A 19,682-nucleotide genomic window follows, 5' to 3' on the forward strand; every position below is an offset into this window, starting at 1 on the left:
ATCACTTTTGTAAAAAGCGTATTTCAAATACTAGAGACTGTGCTTTGGCAAATACATGCATATCCATGTTGTAATCTTAATCTGAAAGTTGCATGAAGATCGTTTGTCCACAAAAAAAGTTATTAAACAATTAAGTTCTCATAGTAAGTCAACACTGCAGCCCATGCGTATTTATGCGTGGGTGCTTGTGTGTGTATGTGTGTGTGTGTGTGTATGCGTGTGTGTGCGTGCGTCTACGTCTATTGACTACAAAAATGTGCCCTTCTCTTCGTTACGAATTAATTAAATGTGCCTGAGTCTAAGCTGAGCTTACTTTCAGCCGACTGTGAGTTCGTGCCAAATTGTGTGGCAACCTCTCATTGGCAAAAGTACTATTGGTGCCCTTCGAGTGGAAGTGTCCACTACTATGACCTGGATCCCAACGGCACCTCAGCTAACGGTCATCGATGATCGTCGTGCGTGCGACGCGAACCCATTGCTGAATGTGTAGGACCTTGACCTCTTTCCAGTAGCGAGGGTCGCTCCCACATAAATCGCGAGATAATTATCATCCCATGTGCTCAATTCACAAGGCCGACCAACGGTAGATTTGCAAATGCAAGTGTGTGTATGTATGCCCGTCACGAAATCATATTCTTTATGCGCATCAACACTTTCATACCCTTCCCACAAATAATCATCAAAACGCTTACAGTTTGTTTGCATGAACGCGAAAACGCTTTTAAGATTTCGGTATACTCTTCACTCAACAGGAAAGAGTTGGTCGTGCTATCTTTCATTACCCGAGCCAAAAAATAGCGAGCCGAGAGAATACTAAGTTGGTTGGGACCTGCGAGACACATTTTTCGGCGCGGAATAAATTTGTACTAGATGTCTAGTCAATGTGTTATTTGGTTAGCGTTCATATGTCTGTATGTACTTTTGATTTTTATTAAGTTTGTACAATGAAATTTTCCACGTCTGCCTTTGACAAGCAGTGTGGGACAACTGTGTTGGGTACTTTATGGAATTTCGATTTTTGTCAAAATTTATCCACACCCCTATATTCAACCCCACACCCAAAATTTGTAAATGGCGTATTTCAAAAACTAGAGACTTGGGCTTTGGCAAATGCATGCATTTATGTATTATATTCATAATTTAAAAGTTCCATAAAGGAAGTACATCCACAAGAAAAGGTTTTAAACTATCAGTTGCTCGAAGGGTTCAGGGGATCTCGTAGTCGGGCAATCTTATTTGGTATTTTAAAAGGCAGGAAGGAAATTTGCAAAAGATACGAATGCTATGTGCTCATGCATACATACATATACATATTTTATTGAGTAGAGAGCAGATAGAGAGAGCAAGAAACAAAAAACAAAAAATTGAGCATAGAAGCATCTTTTGTCGACAGTCGACCATTTCGGTCGAGCGCATGAAGCGAAATGATTGTGCTTTCGTATATTTTCGTTGCTCAGGCCTTAAAGTGAGGAGCCGAGCAAATACGAAATTGATTGTATGGAGCGCTAATGCTCGAAAAATGTTTGCAAAATGCTTTACACTACTATTTGTCCGGTCAATGCATTGCAATGTGTTCTGTGGTTAGTGCTTATATTCATTACGTCTGAAATCGTGTATTTTCAAGCGCTATCTTGACGTCGATTTCTAGAATTCTAAAATAGTTGCGGAGGTACATTTCCTTTTTTATTAGACTCGTATTTATCGAAAAGTGTTCATCTATAAGCATTTTGGCGCCTTTTTTTTTTTATATTTTTGCAGTGTTCACAGTTACGATGATCAAGACAAACTCTTTAAAATCGGCGAAATTATATGTTATAAAGAGAGGTACATTTGTTGCATATATGTATAATTATAAAAATACAAGAGTAGGATGTTCTCAAACTTTTTGTAGATGGCCGAAAGGAAGAAATCCATTTTGACAAAATTACCTCAAGAATCCAAAAGTTATGTTATAATTTGAATATGGACTTCGTTGATCCTGTAAGTATAATGTCTAATATGAACATTGTAGTAATTACTATGACGTTTAAAAACACTTCAACGTAGTAAATTAACTAACGTATGTATGTTTGTATGTACATTCATTTCATTGGATCAACAGGTGGGCAAACACTCCAATCTGTTATAATTTAGTGAAATGCCTTAACATGTACAGTTAATCATACATACAACAAATTGCAAATAAAAGTTTATCCTTTTTTTTTAATTTGCCGTAAAAGTTTATGTGTAATTTCCTCTCCTTGGAGATTCTTTTGATTTAATTTTTTTTAAATTCATAACTCTTATTTTCGGTCCCTGATTTTTCATTTGCCAACAACTTCTTGTTAACAAAGGTAACTATATATGTATACTAATAATGCGATTGTCATCAAGTTTTTATACTCACTCACGAAAGTGAATTAGTATATTGGTTTTGTGCAATGTCCGTCTTGCTGTCCGTCCGTCTGTTCGTATGAACGCAGTTTATTTCGGGGCTATTGAAGCTAGAGACTTAAAATTTGGAACACATACTCGTGTATATCTCCGATTTATAAAGTGTTAAAATTCTCCTGATCCGCGTGGCAAATCTGAAATGCATATATTCTTGATCAGGGCGACGAGTTGAGTCGAATTAGGACGGTCCGTCTGTCTGTCCGTATGTATGAAGATATAAGAGCTAGACTTGATTTTTTTGGAATGTCCATAAAAAAAAATCCAAGAAAAGTTATTAAACAGTTAAGTTCCCATAGTAGGCACACACTGCAGCAAATGCGTCTTTATCCGTGCGTGCATATGTGTGAATGTGTTGTTTCTTGTGTAAAGAGAAAGACGCGAAGAATTATTGAAATATCAGTTGGTCGAAGGCTTCAGTGGTTGTCGTACTCGAGTAGTCTCGACTAGAGATTTCTTACTTGTTATGAATTATAGTTTTTTTTCGAAAATTTACACACGATTATCGAGCCCAATAAAATCAATTTTCTCCTCGGCAGTGTACGAATTGTTTGTGCCAATAATATTCAAGTACTTGGTATTGGATGGCTCTCTCTCTCTCCCTCTCTCTCTCTCTCTCTCTCTCTCCCTCTCTCTGTGGGCTCTCAAATCATCCAGCTCAGCAGCGCACAAAAATTGAAATTTCTTCGCGACAGCCCCAGCTCTTTCCTTTTGAGTGAAGGGTATACCGAAATCTTAAAATCGTTTGCGACATTCATGCAAACAAAATGTTAGCGTTTCGATGTATATTTATGGAAAGGGTATGAAAGCGTTGAGGCGCATAAAGAATATGATCTCGCGACGGGCATGCACACACACACTTGTAGTCCCTTGCTACATGTATGAGCATTTGTGACCTGCGTGCGTTACTCTTGCTGCTTGTAGCAATTTTAAAGCCCATCATTTGCATTTGGTTGGTCTTGTACATGTATCATTTGATTGTGTGTGTTCCATAGCTTGCAAAAAACTGTTAACACTTTTTCGTTGTCTGCAAAAAAGTGTCTTTCAGTGACACAGTCAAAAAAACTCAGACAGAAAGTGTTTTTGTCGCGTCTGGCTTAGCTCTCTCGCGCTCTGAGGGAGATAGTTGTTTCTGTTTTCGTTTCCTCAAGTCAAACACTGATCGTTTGCTTGAGTTAAAGAAGTAACGGTAAGTTGCGTTTGTATGGGTAATCACGCGCGATTGCTGCGTTCTTTTTGTATGTATGTATGCGTGTATTTACATGCACACGAAGGCAAAAACATTTTCTGCTGAGTTTGTTAGTCAAAGTGTTTTTTGCTGAGAAGCTTTGTGTGAGGGAAAATCGTGTTAGTTTTACGCGACACTCATGTGAGAGCGTCACACGAATGAGTGATCGCATTGCGTCTGAGCGAAACAGATGCTAAAGAAAAAAGAGAGTGACGCTCAGAGAGAGACGTGTCTACACAATTTTTTTTTGGGTATGATGCGAGAAAGAGAATAAACGAAAAAACGCTCAACTCTCATTTGCAAGCTCTGGTGTGTTCACATGGGATGCGATACTCACAGTTATGGAATAGCACTTGTAGAAGCATTTGTATGCCTCAGGGCTTTTACATGTACGTGTGTGTATGTGCGTATGTGTATGCAGGGGACATGAACATTGGCGTGTGCCTACCTTAACTTGGAATTGGTTGACCAATTTAGGGTTCGCATTGCAGAATCGCGTTTCTATTTAAGTACCTTTTAATTTCATAATTCATAAAAACAATTGTTTTAAATAGGAATGTTTTTTATTTATTTATTTATTTTATTTATGTAAAATAAAACATAAAATTCAATATATTTATATGTATTAACAATAAATAAACAATAAACAAATCAATAATAAAAGCAAAGATAATTCAATAACATTTGAATAATATAATTTGTAAATTTATATGTACATATGTTTGTCCGCTCATGCCAGTTGCGTACAAAATTAAAAGTGTCTTGGCGACGAATCCATTTCCCTTCATTGCACTTCTTCTTGAAGAGTACATATACCAGACTATTAAAAGAGTTTACAAAGATAATGTAAGATTTTAAGATTATTGCTTCATGAATATGTGTTTACTTACATGTATACATATCTAATTACATATGTATGTACATATGTGAGAATCGCTATGCTGCTTGAAATATTCCTATGAAATAAGTAAGTACGTATATATGTATGTATGTATGTTTATAATACTTAAATAAGGTTTGTGCCTGCCAAGGGCTTTTAATTGTGCAAACGATTTTGGATTAAATCTGCAGAGGGAGTGTTTACGACCTTTCATTAAAACCTCACTGTTTTCTACTGTTAAGAATTGTGCCAAAATTAATATAAATTAAAGTTCCCTATTGATGTATTATTTTTAATTTCCTTTTACTTATGCTGGTTTTACCAACAATTTTCTCAGTTTGCCATTTACAATTCTTCCTAATTAGAATTAAGACAAACTGATTAAGAACAAATTTCCTATGCTCAAGACAAGGGTGGGAGAAAACCATTCAGTATCTAAAGAGGATTTTGCTGTAGCGTGCATGCAGTACAGAACAATTTTCTCTTTGATACGTGGCATATATGGTTTCTTTTCAAAAATGATCTTAAACGTTTCGAAATGCAGTTTTATCATATTATAAAAAAGGTCAGAAGGGGCTTTCAACTTAAGATATTTATTTATATAATGATAATTTTTATTGAGTACTAGCTGGCCCGGCAAACTAGGTAAAAAATTGTTGAAAGCTATGTTGTTCAGGTTGGGATACACTCTGATTAATTTATTAATCGGATTTTCATTCAAGCACCTTGTGGTAAACGACATTCTTCGTTTTTTGATCAGGTGCCAGAACAAATAATGCGGATGGTTTGCCAACACGTGAGCATGCCACGTACAATTGACCATGAGAAAAACACGCATTTCTAGATTGAGGCCACAAATAGTCAAAGATTGGCCCTGTGATTTGTTGATCGTAAAAATTGTATTTTAGAACTCCTAATAGGTTTACGACTCTTACAGCTTTTTTTGTGTACCAAAAGCAAACAGAATGAAATGTATATAAAGTTAAAATGAAAACAATGATTGATTTTACCATTCAATGGATTAATCATTTTGATATTAAAGTGATATCCATCGTCTCCTTGCCAAAACATCAGCGGGTATTGTAAAGCGTCATATGAACGGTGCGTTTCAGATATTCTATGTAGTTGCCCAGTACTGAGTCGTGTAAGCACAATATCGCGTGCTTCCAAGCTTTCACCAACAATCAGGATTGCCACTTCATCGATTGTTGGAGCATTAAATGTGCGTTCATGTGTTCCAGCTGGTCTTTTATCTGCTCTGATTACTACTTTATATCTCTTGGCATGCACTCTAAAGCAGTCTTGAACAGATTGACCAATGCATGATGTTCGTGAAGCATTTGCTGCAAATCTTGGAGAATTGCTCTTTTCATAGCTGTGTTGATTTCTTGACGCCGGTCAAGTTGTTCTTCCATATTGCCCATGAACTATATTAGCAAGAATTAGTGCTGTGCATCTTCAATAGGTTGTGTGGATCATGCAGATTTTGGAAACATTCACGCATTTCCAGAAGGTATTCGTGAATATTATTTTTCTCCCTAAGAGCATATCTATAAGGATTGCTATCAATGACTAAACATGACTATTTAAGCAATCAAAGAGGTTATTAATTGTTTCAATAAATATTGCCGTTGCAAATGCACTGTCTTTGCAATCGGCAAACCCACCTGTTTCGACAACTGTGCGTATCGCAGCAGCTACACTGTGGCTAAAGATTTGTGTGGCAAATTTCATTTTCATTTTTTCAAAGCAATTCGGACTGACATGCTTTAAGGTTAATTTCGGACATAAACGTGTTAAATTCTTGGTCTCAGTTTCATATAATTTTCTAATTATTCCCCATGAAACTGTACCTTCTGGTGTTGAATTATTCTTCTTTAAAAGAATATTTCGAAGGGATTTAACTAGATGCGGTGCATCAAATATGGCAAAAATTTTTTCACCATTAACCTCAAAGCTATGATTGTTTTAATCAATACCCCATCTATTAAACACTGCTCTATTATTGGATCCCTGATCGCAAACAACGGCTCTGACATTGAGCCCTAATGCTTGCGATAGTCCAATTTTTTCTTCAAATTTTTTTTTAGGTCAGTATGATTTATGCCACGGGCTGAAACCGTATAGCTTAAAACATACTTCAAGCTCTCAAAAAGCCCCCTAATAAGAAAAATACAGACTTGCTGTCCTAAAAACTTACTCCTTTTAACACCATCGTCTTCAAATCCCTGTATCTCGTCAAGGATGAATTGTATTGAAGACCTTTTTTTATTTTGAGCTCAACGCAAACTAATACGGAATATTTTTCCTTGGCGCTCATTTTTGCAACAATGCCCTGCAGATTTTCTAATAACTGGATTAAATCCAGGAACTAAATTTTTCAAAATCGCCCATCGATTTAATGATTTCTTACATGGGAGTCTTAAATTAAGAACATCCCTAAGATAATCATATGTCCTAGCTGAATAAAAATTAATATATTGGGCCATTACCCTTTCAGCACTATTATAGACATGATTATTTTTCAAAAGCATTCTACATAATACTTTTGAATTTTCAGAAACATGAGGTAAATTGTTAATTGTCGTGAAGACATTAACATGCTTTTTTACCTTTCTAATTCTATAATAAATGTTTCTGTGTCGAGGCATTTTTTAAAGCTAAATATTTCTTCTTTAATTTAAGGAATTCTTGCTGAGATTTTTTGAGGTCTACTCCCATATCATAGTATTTGTTCCTATAATATAGCTCATTTTGCTCTGTTTTTAAACAATTTGAGCAAAAAGAAGACCTACCGGCACTTAAATCTTGCCACAATTGATTTTTTAAGCTATTGTCAAAGCTTAAAAAATTCTCCAAATTTTCTTCCTCGTCACTTGGATTTGGAATGTTGCTGATCGGATGCTGCTGTTCTGTGTGAGATGGCTTCACAAAGCCATCTACTACTACTTTGTCTAAACTTTTCTTTGTATACCTATAAGGAAGAATATCTTCTTCCTGAAAGTCTATTGAATAAATGTCATCACTTACGGCAGCATTATTATTTGAGAGCAAATTTGAATTGCCCAACTGTAAAGTTGGAACTGCATTAACTCTTAAAAAACGTTTACCAATATATTTCCGTTCAAAATGTCTGTTACATATTCTAGACCTTTTTGGATCGAAATTATTTGGTAAATTACATGCTTTAATCCACTTATTTAACTGAAATTCTTTAGACGGAAACGCAAATAATCTAACCGGGAAATTAAGGGAACTTTGCCTATAACTCGCACCACTCGTTTCAATTATGCATTTCCCGCCATTTCTTCGTTTTTCGACACCATCAGTTGATTTTTTTATAACACTGAAGCCTTCGAGCAATAGCTGTTTCAATCATTTTTCGCGTCTTTCTGCTTACAGAAGACACACACACGCACACACACACACACGCTTACACACACTCATATACACACACATCATACGCACACACACACACAGAGATACGGACGCACGCATAAACACGCATTGGCTGCAGTGGTGGCTTACTAAGGGAACTTAATTGTTCAATAACTTTTCTTGTGGATGTAGTTTCTTCATGAAACTTTTAGATTATGATTATATCATAGATATTTATGTATTTGCCAAAGCACAAGTCTCTAGTATTTGACGGGGTGAATTTGGGGTGGGGAGTAAATTTTGACAAAAGTCGAAATTGTATAAAATGCATATAAGTATACATAAAAAATTTGGAGACTCTAGCTTAAAAGATGTAGGAGATATAAATTTATTACTGGTTTTCGGTAACGTTTAATCGATAACAAAAGAACGGGGCAATTTATCGATATTTAAAGCAAAGCTCGATATGCGCGTGCTACACACGGACCTAGGAAAAAAAGTTTGAAGTCTCTAGCTCTTATATCTCCTGAGATCGACGCGTTCAAACATACGGACAGACGGACAGCTCGTCGCCCTGATCAAGAATATATATACTTTATGGGGTCTGCCACGCCTCCTTCTGCCTGTTACATACATTTAACAAAAGCATTATACCCTGATTTCCCATTGAAAATGGGTTCAGGGTATAAAAACACACAAAGTAATAAAAAAGGTCGTTTAACACTCCCTTATGCAGATTGTATTCGAAATCGCTCGCAGTGGTTATGACAGTCTGTAAGACCGACCAAATGCAAATGCTGGGCTTTAAGATTGCTACAAGTATCAAGAGTAACGCACGCAAGTCACAAATGCTCATAGATGTAGCAAGGGACTACAAGTGTGTGCGTGCATGCCCGTCGCGAGATCATATTCTTTATGCGCCTCAACGCATTCATACCCTTCCCATAAATATATATCGAAACGCTAACATTTTGTTTGCATGAATGTCGCAAACGATTTTAAGATTTCGGTATACCCTTCACTCAAAAGAAAAGAGCTGGGACCGTCGCGAAGAAATTTCAATTTTTGTGCGCTGCTGAGCTTCATGATTTGAGACCCCACAGAGAGAGAGAGAGAGAGAGAGAGACAGAGAGAGAGGGAGAGTAAGACAAAAAACGCAAAGCGCATATATGACCATTTCGTTTGCGTGCTTAGAGCGCACTGATTTCGTCGTGCTATCTTTCATTACCCGAACCATCCAATACCAAGCCGAGCGAATACGAAGTTGGCCGCGACTTGCTAGACAGATGTTGCGGCGTGGAAAAACGTTGCTCTACATGTCTAGTCTATGTGTTGTTTGGTCAGTGTTTATATGTACTTGATGGAATTTCGATTTATGTTAAAATTTCAACATTTAAAGTCATGCAAAATATTATTTCAAATCGATAATCATTTAGCAAATCGATAGCATCTATATTGATAATATGTATATCGTTAATCAGCCTTGAGCTCACAAACACAAAATATCGAAACACAGCTTTTCCTTGCACTTTACCCACGTGTTTACACCGATTTTAGATTGTTGAAAAAAACGTTGTTTTATTCATTTTTAATCGTTTTTTTTTTGCATTTCACAAAGTGAAGGTATGTACTTAAAGAAAATCAATGTTTTGTGACCTGTGAATATATGTTGTGTTGTTTAATTGTACTTTTAACCATCTGTCTCTCTAATACCCTATTGTTAACTAATTTCATCTTCTGTAGAATAAAAAAATATGAGGCCCGTATTGGCCCGTCAAACAAATTTTTTTTTGCGATATTATATAGATCGCCCACTATGTGAATTGTCCAACATTAGCTTCCCTGAGCTGCCCTTTCTAAAAATGTAGCTTTTTATAGGAACCATGTCGGTATGCAAGCGGCAACTTTTTGTTGTATGGCATAATGCAAAATGCGTTTCAAATAAGTATTCCGCACTTTTCGACTACATTTTTTCTAATGCTATACACAAATCGGACTGTAGTGAGCAGGAATACCATTCAATTATGGAGAAACTTAAAATTTTCCACAAAAAATTGTCTGAAAAGTGGAAGAAAAGCAACAGAGATAAGAATCGATTGGAGAACAACAACGCAGCCTGGCTCATCGACGATTTGGTTCTTCTGAGCCCTACAGAAAAATTGGCTCCAGGGCAAAAACCAAAATAAATTGAAAATTGCCACCCTAACCGTCAGTGCACAAAATTATCACATCTTGTGGAAAACAACTCTTGCAATGACCTTATGAGAGCAACACGTATAAGCCTTTATAAAAGTGGTAAACTGAGTGCATCAAACATTGTTTCAATGGTAGAAGTAGATCCCGACGCATCTAAAAAAATTAAAAAAAGTTTGGATGCAGACCAACAACTCCCCATTAAATATTCTCCAGAAGAAGCATTGGCGCTTTATATTGATGGCGATTACACGAAGAATATATTTGTGCAAGAATATTCTTGGTTTTACATGCCCAGCTCAAAACATTAATTCACGGAGCCGAAATTATATAATGTGTACCACTTCCGATTGGCATGATGTCGGAAGAAGCTTTGAAAGCAAATAACAAAAATTTGCGAAATTTTCGTCTCAATCATACACGAAACAAGTAAGAACGTTGCAGTCGGGCGTTACCGACTGCGGAATACTCATTCACATCCCATCAACAATTTAGTAGCTAAGTTTCGCTCTAATACTGTAGAATATACAGGTTTTTCCGATTTGCCACGCCCCAACTGGGCGTAGACACCTCATTTTTGGTCAGTTTTTAGAAAGAGATAACGGTACCCTAACTGCAAAGTTTGAATGCTTAACCTCAAAAAATGTGAAAATTACAGGGTATTTTTCGATATGCCACGCCCCTAAAGAGGCGTACAAATTATTTTTGGGGAATCGATAGAGGAGGCTACCAGTAACTCAACTATCCAAATTTAAAGCTTCTAGCTATTATACTTTAGGAGATATAAACTTTTGTGGTTTGCCACGCCCCCTGTGGGCGGACATATATCCGACAAAACTTTTTGATCTTGGGTGATCAGTCCGAGTATATATACAAAATTTGAGGTCTCTGCCATCAATAGTGTCCAAAATATAGGAGAATTTTTAAAATCACTATATCTTCAGGTCCGATTTGCCACGCCCCCAATGGGCATAGACTTATAATTTTATCTTTAGACTTTATAGAGTCATACCATTAGCTGACGTGCAAAATTCCAGCATTCTAGGTTTACAACTTTAGGAGATACAGTTTTATCCGATTTGCCACGCCCCCAATGGGCGTAGATATATCCGCCATAGCTCGTGATCTTGGGTGGTCAACGCGGACCTACATACCAAATTTCAGCTTTCTAGCTCTTTAACTAACATGATTTCTGGTATATCGGAAAATGCATTTTCCGATTTGCCACGCCCCTAATGGGCGGATCGGGAAAATTTTAACACTTTATAAATCGGAGATATACACGAGTATGTGTTCCAAATTTCAAGTCTCTAGCTTCAATAGCGCCGAAATAGATTGCGTTCATACGAACAGACGGACAGACGGACGGACGGACAGACGGACAGACGGACGGACAGCAAGACGGACATTGCACAAAACCAATATACTGATTCACTTTCGTGAATGAGTATAAAAACTCGCGTGTAAATACAATGGAGGATTTCATGAATTCATTATTAGTTGCTTCAGACCCACTTATAACAAGTTTGTGCAAAAGCAAAGGAAATAAATCTAGTAAAGAAATAGTGTTTGATAAGGAAGTTCGAAGCCTGCTATTGAATCCCTTCGGATTCAGAAAATTCCGATTCGGATTCGGATAACTGATATTATTAATAATAATAATAATTTAAAATGCAGACAATAAAAATGTTAAAAACATGTAAACAAAAAAAAAAAAAAAAAAAAAAAAAAAAAAAAAAAAGTAAACAAAAAATAAAGTATAACAAAAATTTTTAAGGTGCAAAAAATTATTAAAAAAAAAAAAATAAAAATATTAAATATTGTGCATTAAAGGGTCCAAATAATATAAAAATTACCACTTTTGCAAAATTGTTCTTATTTTTTGAGTAATTAATTTCGTTACGCTAGATCAGCTAAATCGCCCACTGTGCACTGCAGCCAACGCGTGTCTATGCGTGCGTACGTATGGCTGTGTGTGTGTGCATGTGCGAATAATCATTGAAATATCAGTTCAGGCGATCTCGTAGTCGGGCTTTCTTACTTGTTATTTTAAATTTCTATAATAAAATTTATAATTAGATTTTTATATAAAAATTGATCTGTAATAATTATTTTTGATTTTTGTCATATAAATTATTTATAATAATAAAAATAATTTTTTTAAATTAATCAAAAAATAATTCTTATATTTTAATTTTTTGCTATAAAATCTATAATTGTTACGGTCCCTGTGAGAAACTCTATTAGATACATTTTTTAGCGGAAACTTTAATATATTGCAAGACCAATGGAGTATTGTCACCAACCAAAAATCGAAAAAAAACTCATATTTTTGCTTTTCAAAAAATATTCCCATTTCTGATGCCCATTGCGAAATAACTCCATTTAAACGGTATGCTGAAGATATGCATAAAGCCCATATAAAAGATTAACGTTACTTTATACAAGTTTTATTTATCTTCATGCACCCTCAATAACAATGGAAATGTTAAAATACATGTATTCTTATTAATTCCTATATCTTTCTGTCTGAAAGAAGGGAAGAGGATAATCATAGTTTCCATTATCATATTAAAAATGATTTCTTCCGAAGAGTACACACAATGGTCCCTTGCTAATAATTTTGCCATTTGTTTTGTATTATATATGTAATAAAATGAATACACATAAAAAAAAAAAAATAAAAATCTATGAATATTACATTAATTAAGTAATAAGTATTATTGTAATAATCTATATAATTTAGGCCAGGTTGTATTAAGTGTAATTAAAAAATGTAAATTTTTAAGGTTTCAATAACCCTGAAAGTTATTAATGGACTCTACTGCGGTGTGTCTACACAAGAATTGGATAACTTAGCCGCAGAAATTGCAGCCAGTTTAACAACCCTTCATGCGGACTATGCTCTTCTGGCGGCAAGAATCGCAGTTTCCAATCTTCATAAAGAAACTAAAAAAGTATTTTCAGGTAATTACATATGCATATATACATATATATATATATATATATATATATACCATTTTAGACGACATTAGTATTTTATATAATATTTTGGCAAATAAATACAAGAGGTTAACAGTAAAGTAGTTTTAATGTTTCTAACTATAAATCTCTAGACGATAAAGTTTTTGGGCTGTCTCCTGTCTCCAGATTTAAAACCTATAAGTGAATATACCAAGCCAATTCAATTCGGGCCTCATGGGTTCTCCAAATCGGGTATCCGTGAAGGCTTAATGGTATCTTAGATAGCGGAAGTAACATTATGGACGCATCCGGATTCAGATTCCGCTGCCCATTTCAATTCGCGAATGAGCATAATCACGAGCATAACTGAAAATAGTTTTTTGTTAAAAGTATGTAATAGACAGAAATAGTCGTGGCAGACCCCATAAAGTATATATTCTTGATCAGGTCGTTATAACCATGTTCGTCCAGAATACCATAAATATCTCGATAACGTGACAATCGATATTGTGACTTTGTTTAAGTGTAATTTGAATGTACACAAAAGATTCATGTAATGAAATCAAAGATAATTTATTTTATACTAGTTGTCCCGGCGAACTTCGTACCGCCTAACAGTCTCTATATATATAAAACAAAGTAGATTTTGTTACAAAACTTATAATTCGAGATCTGCTGCACCAATTTTCATGGTTTTTGATTTGTTGGATTTGTCTCTGCCCCGAATTGGAAACAGGCATTGTATTTTTGAGTGTTCGCTAGAAAAGTAGGGAACGCAATGGCTCTGGTGGCGGGACCACTAATGGCAATGTCACTTTACCACTAAGGCAGCACAAACCGGGCGTTTCACCAGCAAACTTCAATGCGCCACAATGCTGGCAAACAACGTCCATTGGACCAATGCAAACTAAACGATTCAAGCTATAGTCAATGGTGCAATCATATCGAAACGCTTCTCGATTCAAATCAATCCTTGAACCATTTCTTATTGCCATTTCACGGGCTGCCTCTCTTTGAGAAGCACGAATTAAGGCCCTTCTTTGCTGGGTACTAACGCGGAGCCTTTCTCGGGCGATTTCTCGCTCTTCGTCAGATAATTGACTCGCGATATTCCGTTGCCTAATTGCATTATGGGTCCGCCGGGAAAGATTAGATCTTTTAGGACGCGGCATTTTAATTAATAGTAACACTGCCCTCGCACAAAACCATATAAAACAATCGAGAAATATAAATATAAATAATTTACACAAATTTATGTTTGAGACAAACAAATACCTGAACTTTCGAGATATTTAGCTTTTGTAAAAGTCCAAAAATATAAAAAGCCAAAAATACACTTTTTAATAATTAACTTTTTTTTTTTTTGAATTACGAATTTTGAATTTTTTATTTATTTTTGATTAGTCAGGTTTTAATCTTTTGATTTTTTTTTAATTTTTGCAGATTTTTGATTTGAAATATTTATAAAGTTTAAAAGTCCAAAAATATAAAAAGCCAAAAATACACTTTTTAATAATTAACTTTTTTTTTTAATTTCGAATTTTGAATTTTTTATTTATTTTTTGAACAGTCAGGTTTTAATCTTTTGATTTTTTTGAATTTTTGCAGATTTTTGATTTGAAATATTTTTCTTTTTGATTTGGAAAAAAAATTTTTTTTTGTTTATTTTTTTTTTGTTGAATAGTCTTTTTTTTTTTTTTTTGTTGAATAGTCTTTTTTTTTTTTTTTTTTTTTTTTGAATAGTCAGGTCTGCTTGAGGCTGTGCCGTAGACTGACTGACATTTGTTTATTTACTTCTATACAGGACCGAAACTGTCACTGTTGTCAAGGCTACTGAGTATAAATGGAAATTTGAATCTTTAGGGAAAAAACCGCGTTTTTCAAGTATTCGTCAAATTTTTTCAGTATTTTAAAGATCTACTGATCCGCCTCGTGGCGGAGACAAATCCAACAAATCAAAAACCATGAAAATTGGTCCAGCAGATCTCGAGTTTTAAGTGCTAATACACTTTTACACAACTCTCTTTTATATATATAGATTCATTTGTAAGAATTTGCTCTTGTATGTTTGGGCGATGTTAGATATTATTCAATTGAAAGTGATGACAGAACCTTTAATGTAATTTTAAGGAATCCAAAAAAATTTGATTAAAACTCATACAAATATTCCACATTTTTAACTTTATTTCAGATGTTTTTGAAGATCTTTTTAAGCACGTGAATAAAGAAACAAATTTGCCTTCCCCTTTGGTTTCTGAATATCACTACAATATTGTTAAAAATAATTCAGATCGCTTGAACTCTGCTATTATATATGATCGCGATTTCGGATATAACTACTTTGGATTCAAGACACTTGAGCGGTCGTATTTGCTAAAAATAAATGGAAAAATAGCAGAAAGACCACAGCATTTGCTAATGCGTGTCGCCATAGGTATACATGGCGAAGATATTGATTCTGCAGTTGAAACCTACAATTTGCTATCTGAGCGTTTTTTTACTCATGCATCACCAACTCTTTTTGCTGCAGCCACAAATCGTCCACAATTGTCTTCATGTTTTCTTTTAACTATAGTGTCTGATTCAATTGAAGGGATTTTTAAATCAGTTGAACAATGCGCAATGATATCAAAGTCGGCAGGTGGAATTGGACTTAATGTTCACTGTATTCGAGCTAAAGGCACCTCAATTTGTGGAACGAACGGCACTTCAAATGGATTAGTACCAATGTTAAGAGTATTTAATAATGTCGCGCGCTATGTTGATCAGGGCGGTGGTAAAAGACCTGGAGCATTTGCTATATATCTGGAGCCTTGGCACTCAGATGTCTTCGAATTTTTGGACCTTAAAAAAAATACTGGAAAGGAGGAACATCGTGCACGCGATCTCTTTTTTGCATTGTGGATACCTGATCTTTTTATGAAACGTGTTGAAGCTAATGAAGACTGGTCATTGATGTGTCCACATAAATGCCCTGGCCTCCCAGATGTTTGGGGTGAAGATTTTGAAAACCTCTATATCAAATATGAACGAGAGGGACGAGCGAATCGAGTTATTAAAGCTCAATCTCTTTGGTTTGCCATCATCGAATCTCAAGTAGAGACTGGTACTCCTTACATGTTATTTAAGGACTCTTGTAACAGAAAAAGCAACCAACAAAATGTTGGAACTATAAAATGCAGTAATCTGTGCACAGAAATAGTTGAATATTCGGCACCAGATGAAATAGCTGTGTGTAATTTGGCGTCAATCGCACTTAATATGTTTGTGACGCAGGAGAAATCTTATGACTTTAAAAAGCTTAAAGATGTAACTAAAATCGTTACGAAAAACTTAAATAAAATAATTGATATAAATTACTACCCTTTGCCAGAAGCTAAAAAATCTAATTTACGTCACCGTCCTATTGGTATTGGAGTCCAAGGGTTTGCGGACGCATTAATATTAATGCGGTATTCCTACGAAAGTCGTGAAGCATTTCTATTAAATCAGCAGATTTTCGAAACTATATACTATGGAGCTTTGGAAGCCAGTTGTGAATTGGCTCAGAGAGATGGACCATATGAGACTTACGTTGGCAGTCCAGTAAGCAAAGGAATTTTGCAGTATGATATGTGGAACAAATCACCAACAGATCTTTGGGACTGGAATGCTCTTAAAAAATCTATAGCGCAACACGGTGTCAGAAATTCTTTACTCATCGCTCCCATGCCTACAGCATCTACAGCGCAAATATTGGGCAATAATGAGTCGTTCGAGCCTTATACTTCAAACATTTACACAAGACGAGTATTGTCTGGCGAGTTTCAAGTAGTGAACCACCACTTACTCCGTGATTTAACTGAACTTGATTTGTGGGATGACGAGATGAAAAATCAAATAATATCAAGTCGTGGTTCAATACAAAATATTGAATCTATTCCTAAAGAAATTCGTGATTTGTATAAAACTGTGTGGGAAATTTCAGTTAAATCAACTATAAAAATGGCGGCTGATAGAGGAGCGTTTATTGATCAAAGTCAGTCTTTCAATATTCATGTAGCTGAACCCAATTATGGAAAATTAACATCAATCCATTTTTATTCATGGAAAGCGGGTCTTAAGACCGGCATGTATTATCTTCGCACAAAACCAGCGGCTAATGCTATACAATTCACTGTAAATAAAAATATATCTGTCCTGGAATCTAATGGTCATAGCTCATTTGAAAAAAATACTTCTTTAGAAGTAGATAATCCAAGCGAGTCTGATATAGAAAGAGAACGTAGAATGGCAGATATGATTTGTTCCCTTGAAAACAAAGATGCCTGTTTATCTTGCGGATCATAAATTCTTTTATAAGTAAAACATTTATTAATAATAAATATATCGTATCACTTAACTATACGATTTCTTTTTGTATATTGCAATAGAAAAACTATAGTTTATAGTGTTTCAAAACAAAATTAAGTCAGTGTGCATTAACTTAATTTTATGAATCCTCTATAAATGGGGTGATATACAAATTAGCCAAATTATTATATAGGGCTTTTCAATAAGGGCGGGTAGATGTTGAAATGGAATAAAACAAGCTGTGAGTGAGGTATTGACAAACTAATTTTTTTTTCATTTCAAATGCCCACTTCGGCTTTTTACCACCAACGTCGTTTTAAAAAAATTACGGACCAATGAAGGCGCCGGCCCAAAATCCACACCAAACAGTAACTTTTTGAGGATGCATTATCACCTGGTAAACGTCACACAGTAGGGCCTCTGCCGGCAAAGCGTGGCAAAAATAAGTATAGTCACGACACCGATCTCGGATTTTTTTATGCAATTCGATTGGAAATTAACCATAGGAACAGATTCTAAAAGATTTTTGAAACTAACCGAATTTTAAGGGTAGTTATGATCCCTCAAAGTTGGGTAAATTTGCAAACTGAACCGAAACATCGTAATTTTGTAAAAAATATTGCACTTTGCGACCGAACTGAAGCAAATATAATGTGCGACGAATTGTTTATTCCCAACCAAAAAATGATGCCATTCTGTTTATTAGTTTAGGAGAAAGATTCATTCTAGGTAACCTCAAAATTTTGCCCTTTTTTTTTATACCTTGAACCCATTTTCAATGGGAAATCAGGGTATAATGGTTTTGTTGAAATGTATGTAACAGGCAGAAGGAGGCGTGGCAGACCCCACAAAGTATATATATTCTTGATCAGGGCGACGAGCTGAGTTGATTTGGCCCTGTCCGTCTGTCTGTCCGTCCGTCTGTCCGTATGCATGAACGCGTCGATTTCAGAAGATATAAGAGCTAGAGACTTCAAATATTTTTTAAAATGTCCGTAATTACAGCGCGGATATCAAGCTTATCATTAAAAATCGATAACTCATCCCGATCTTTTTTTATCGATAAAAAACCTAATCGAAAACCAGTTATAAAATTATATCTTCTACACCTTTATTGCTAGTCTCCAAATTTTTATACTCATTCACGAAAGTGAATCAGTATATTGGTTTTGTGCAATGTCCGTCTTGCTGTCCGTCCGTCTGTCCGTCTGTCCGTCCGTCCGTCTGTCCGTCTGTCCGTATGAACGCAATCTATTTCGGCGCTATTGAAGCTAGAGATTTGAAATTTGGAACACATACTCGTGTATATCTCCGATTTATAAAGTGTTAAAATTTTCCCGATCCGCCCACTAGGGGCGTGGCAAATCGGAAAATGCATTTTCCGATATACCAGAAATCATGTTTGTTGAAGAGCTAGAAAGCTGAAATTTGGTATGTAGGTCCGCGTTGACCACCCAAGATCACGAGCTATGGCGGATATATCTCCGCCCATTGGGGGCGTGGCAAATCGGATAAAACTGTATCTCCTAAAGTTGTAAGCCTAGAATGCTGAAATTTTGCACGTTAGCTAATGTTATGATTCTAACTAAAGACAAAATTATAAGTCTACGCCCATTGGGGGCGTGGCAAATCGGACCTGAAGATATAGGGATTTTTTAAATTCTCCTATATTTTGGACACTATTGATGGCAGAGACCTCAAATTTTGTATATATACTCGGACTGATCACCCAAGACCAAAAAGTTTTGTCGGATATATGTCCGCCCACAGGGGGCGTGGCAAACCGCAAAAGTTTATATCTCCTAAAGTATAATAGCTAGAAGCTTTAAATTTGGATAGTTGAGTTACTGGTAGCCTCCTCTATCGATTCCCCAAAAATAATTTTTACGCCTCTTTAGGGACGTGGCATATCGAAAAATACCCTGTAATTTTCACATTTTTTGAGGGTAAGCATTCAAAATTTGCAGTTAGGGTACCGTTATCTCTTTCTAAAAACTGACCAAAAATGAGGTGTCTACGCCCAGTTGGGGCGTGGCAAATCGGAAAAACCTGTATATTCTACAGTATTAGAGCGAAACTTAGCTACTAAATTGTTGATGGGATGTGAATGAGTATTCCGCAGTCGGTAACGCCCGACTGCAACGTTCTTACTTGTTTATGTATGCTTATATGCAATTTATGCAATTTCGGTTTTTATTAAAATTTACCCCCCACCCCCATATCCACCCCCTCACCTTCACTTTTGTGCTTTGGCATACATACATGCATGTCTATGTT

General features: G+C 35.6%; 1 protein-coding gene and 1 long non-coding RNA gene across 2 annotated transcripts; one reads left to right on the forward strand and one right to left on the reverse strand.

Moving 5' to 3' along the window:
• Positions 1-1,712: 1,712 nt before the first annotated feature.
• LOC6578221 (ribonucleoside-diphosphate reductase large subunit) lies at positions 1,713-17,454 on the forward strand. Its single transcript, XM_002004100.4, has 4 exons — positions 1,713-1,824; positions 1,892-1,980; positions 12,899-13,076; positions 15,265-17,454. The coding sequence occupies exons 1-4, from the start codon at positions 1,773-1,775 to the stop codon at positions 17,400-17,402; spliced, it is 2,457 nt and encodes an 818-aa protein (XP_002004136.2). The 5' UTR covers positions 1,713-1,772; the 3' UTR covers positions 17,403-17,454.
• On the reverse strand, positions 13,182-13,703 carry LOC122756720. The gene is made up of 2 exons (XR_006356556.1): positions 13,495-13,703; positions 13,182-13,439 (listed from the first exon to the last, which is right to left on the reverse strand). It is a non-coding gene; the product is annotated as an uncharacterized LOC122756720 (long non-coding RNA).
• Positions 17,455-19,682: the final 2,228 nt, after the last annotated feature.

Source organism: Drosophila mojavensis, unplaced genomic scaffold (genome assembly GCF_018153725.1).
Source record: "Drosophila mojavensis isolate 15081-1352.22 unplaced genomic scaffold, ASM1815372v1 contig_108, whole genome shotgun sequence".
In the NCBI taxonomy this organism is placed as follows: domain Eukaryota; kingdom Metazoa; phylum Arthropoda; class Insecta; order Diptera; family Drosophilidae; genus Drosophila; species Drosophila mojavensis.

What these genes read in the sequence shown, in the direction of transcription:
- LOC6578221 (XM_002004100.4), top strand. Translation starts at nt 1,773, where the DNA reads ATGATCAAGACAAACTCTTTAAAATCGGCGAAATTATATGTTATAAAG. An exon ending in ATTATATGTTATAAAGAGAG is followed by an intron (nt 1,825 to 1,891) that starts GTACATTTGTTG and finishes AACTTTTTGTAG; the next exon opens with ATGGCCGAAAGGAAGAAATC. An exon ending in ATATGGACTTCGTTGATCCT is followed by an intron (nt 1,981 to 12,898) that starts GTAAGTATAATG and finishes TAAATTTTTAAG; the next exon opens with GTTTCAATAACCCTGAAAGT.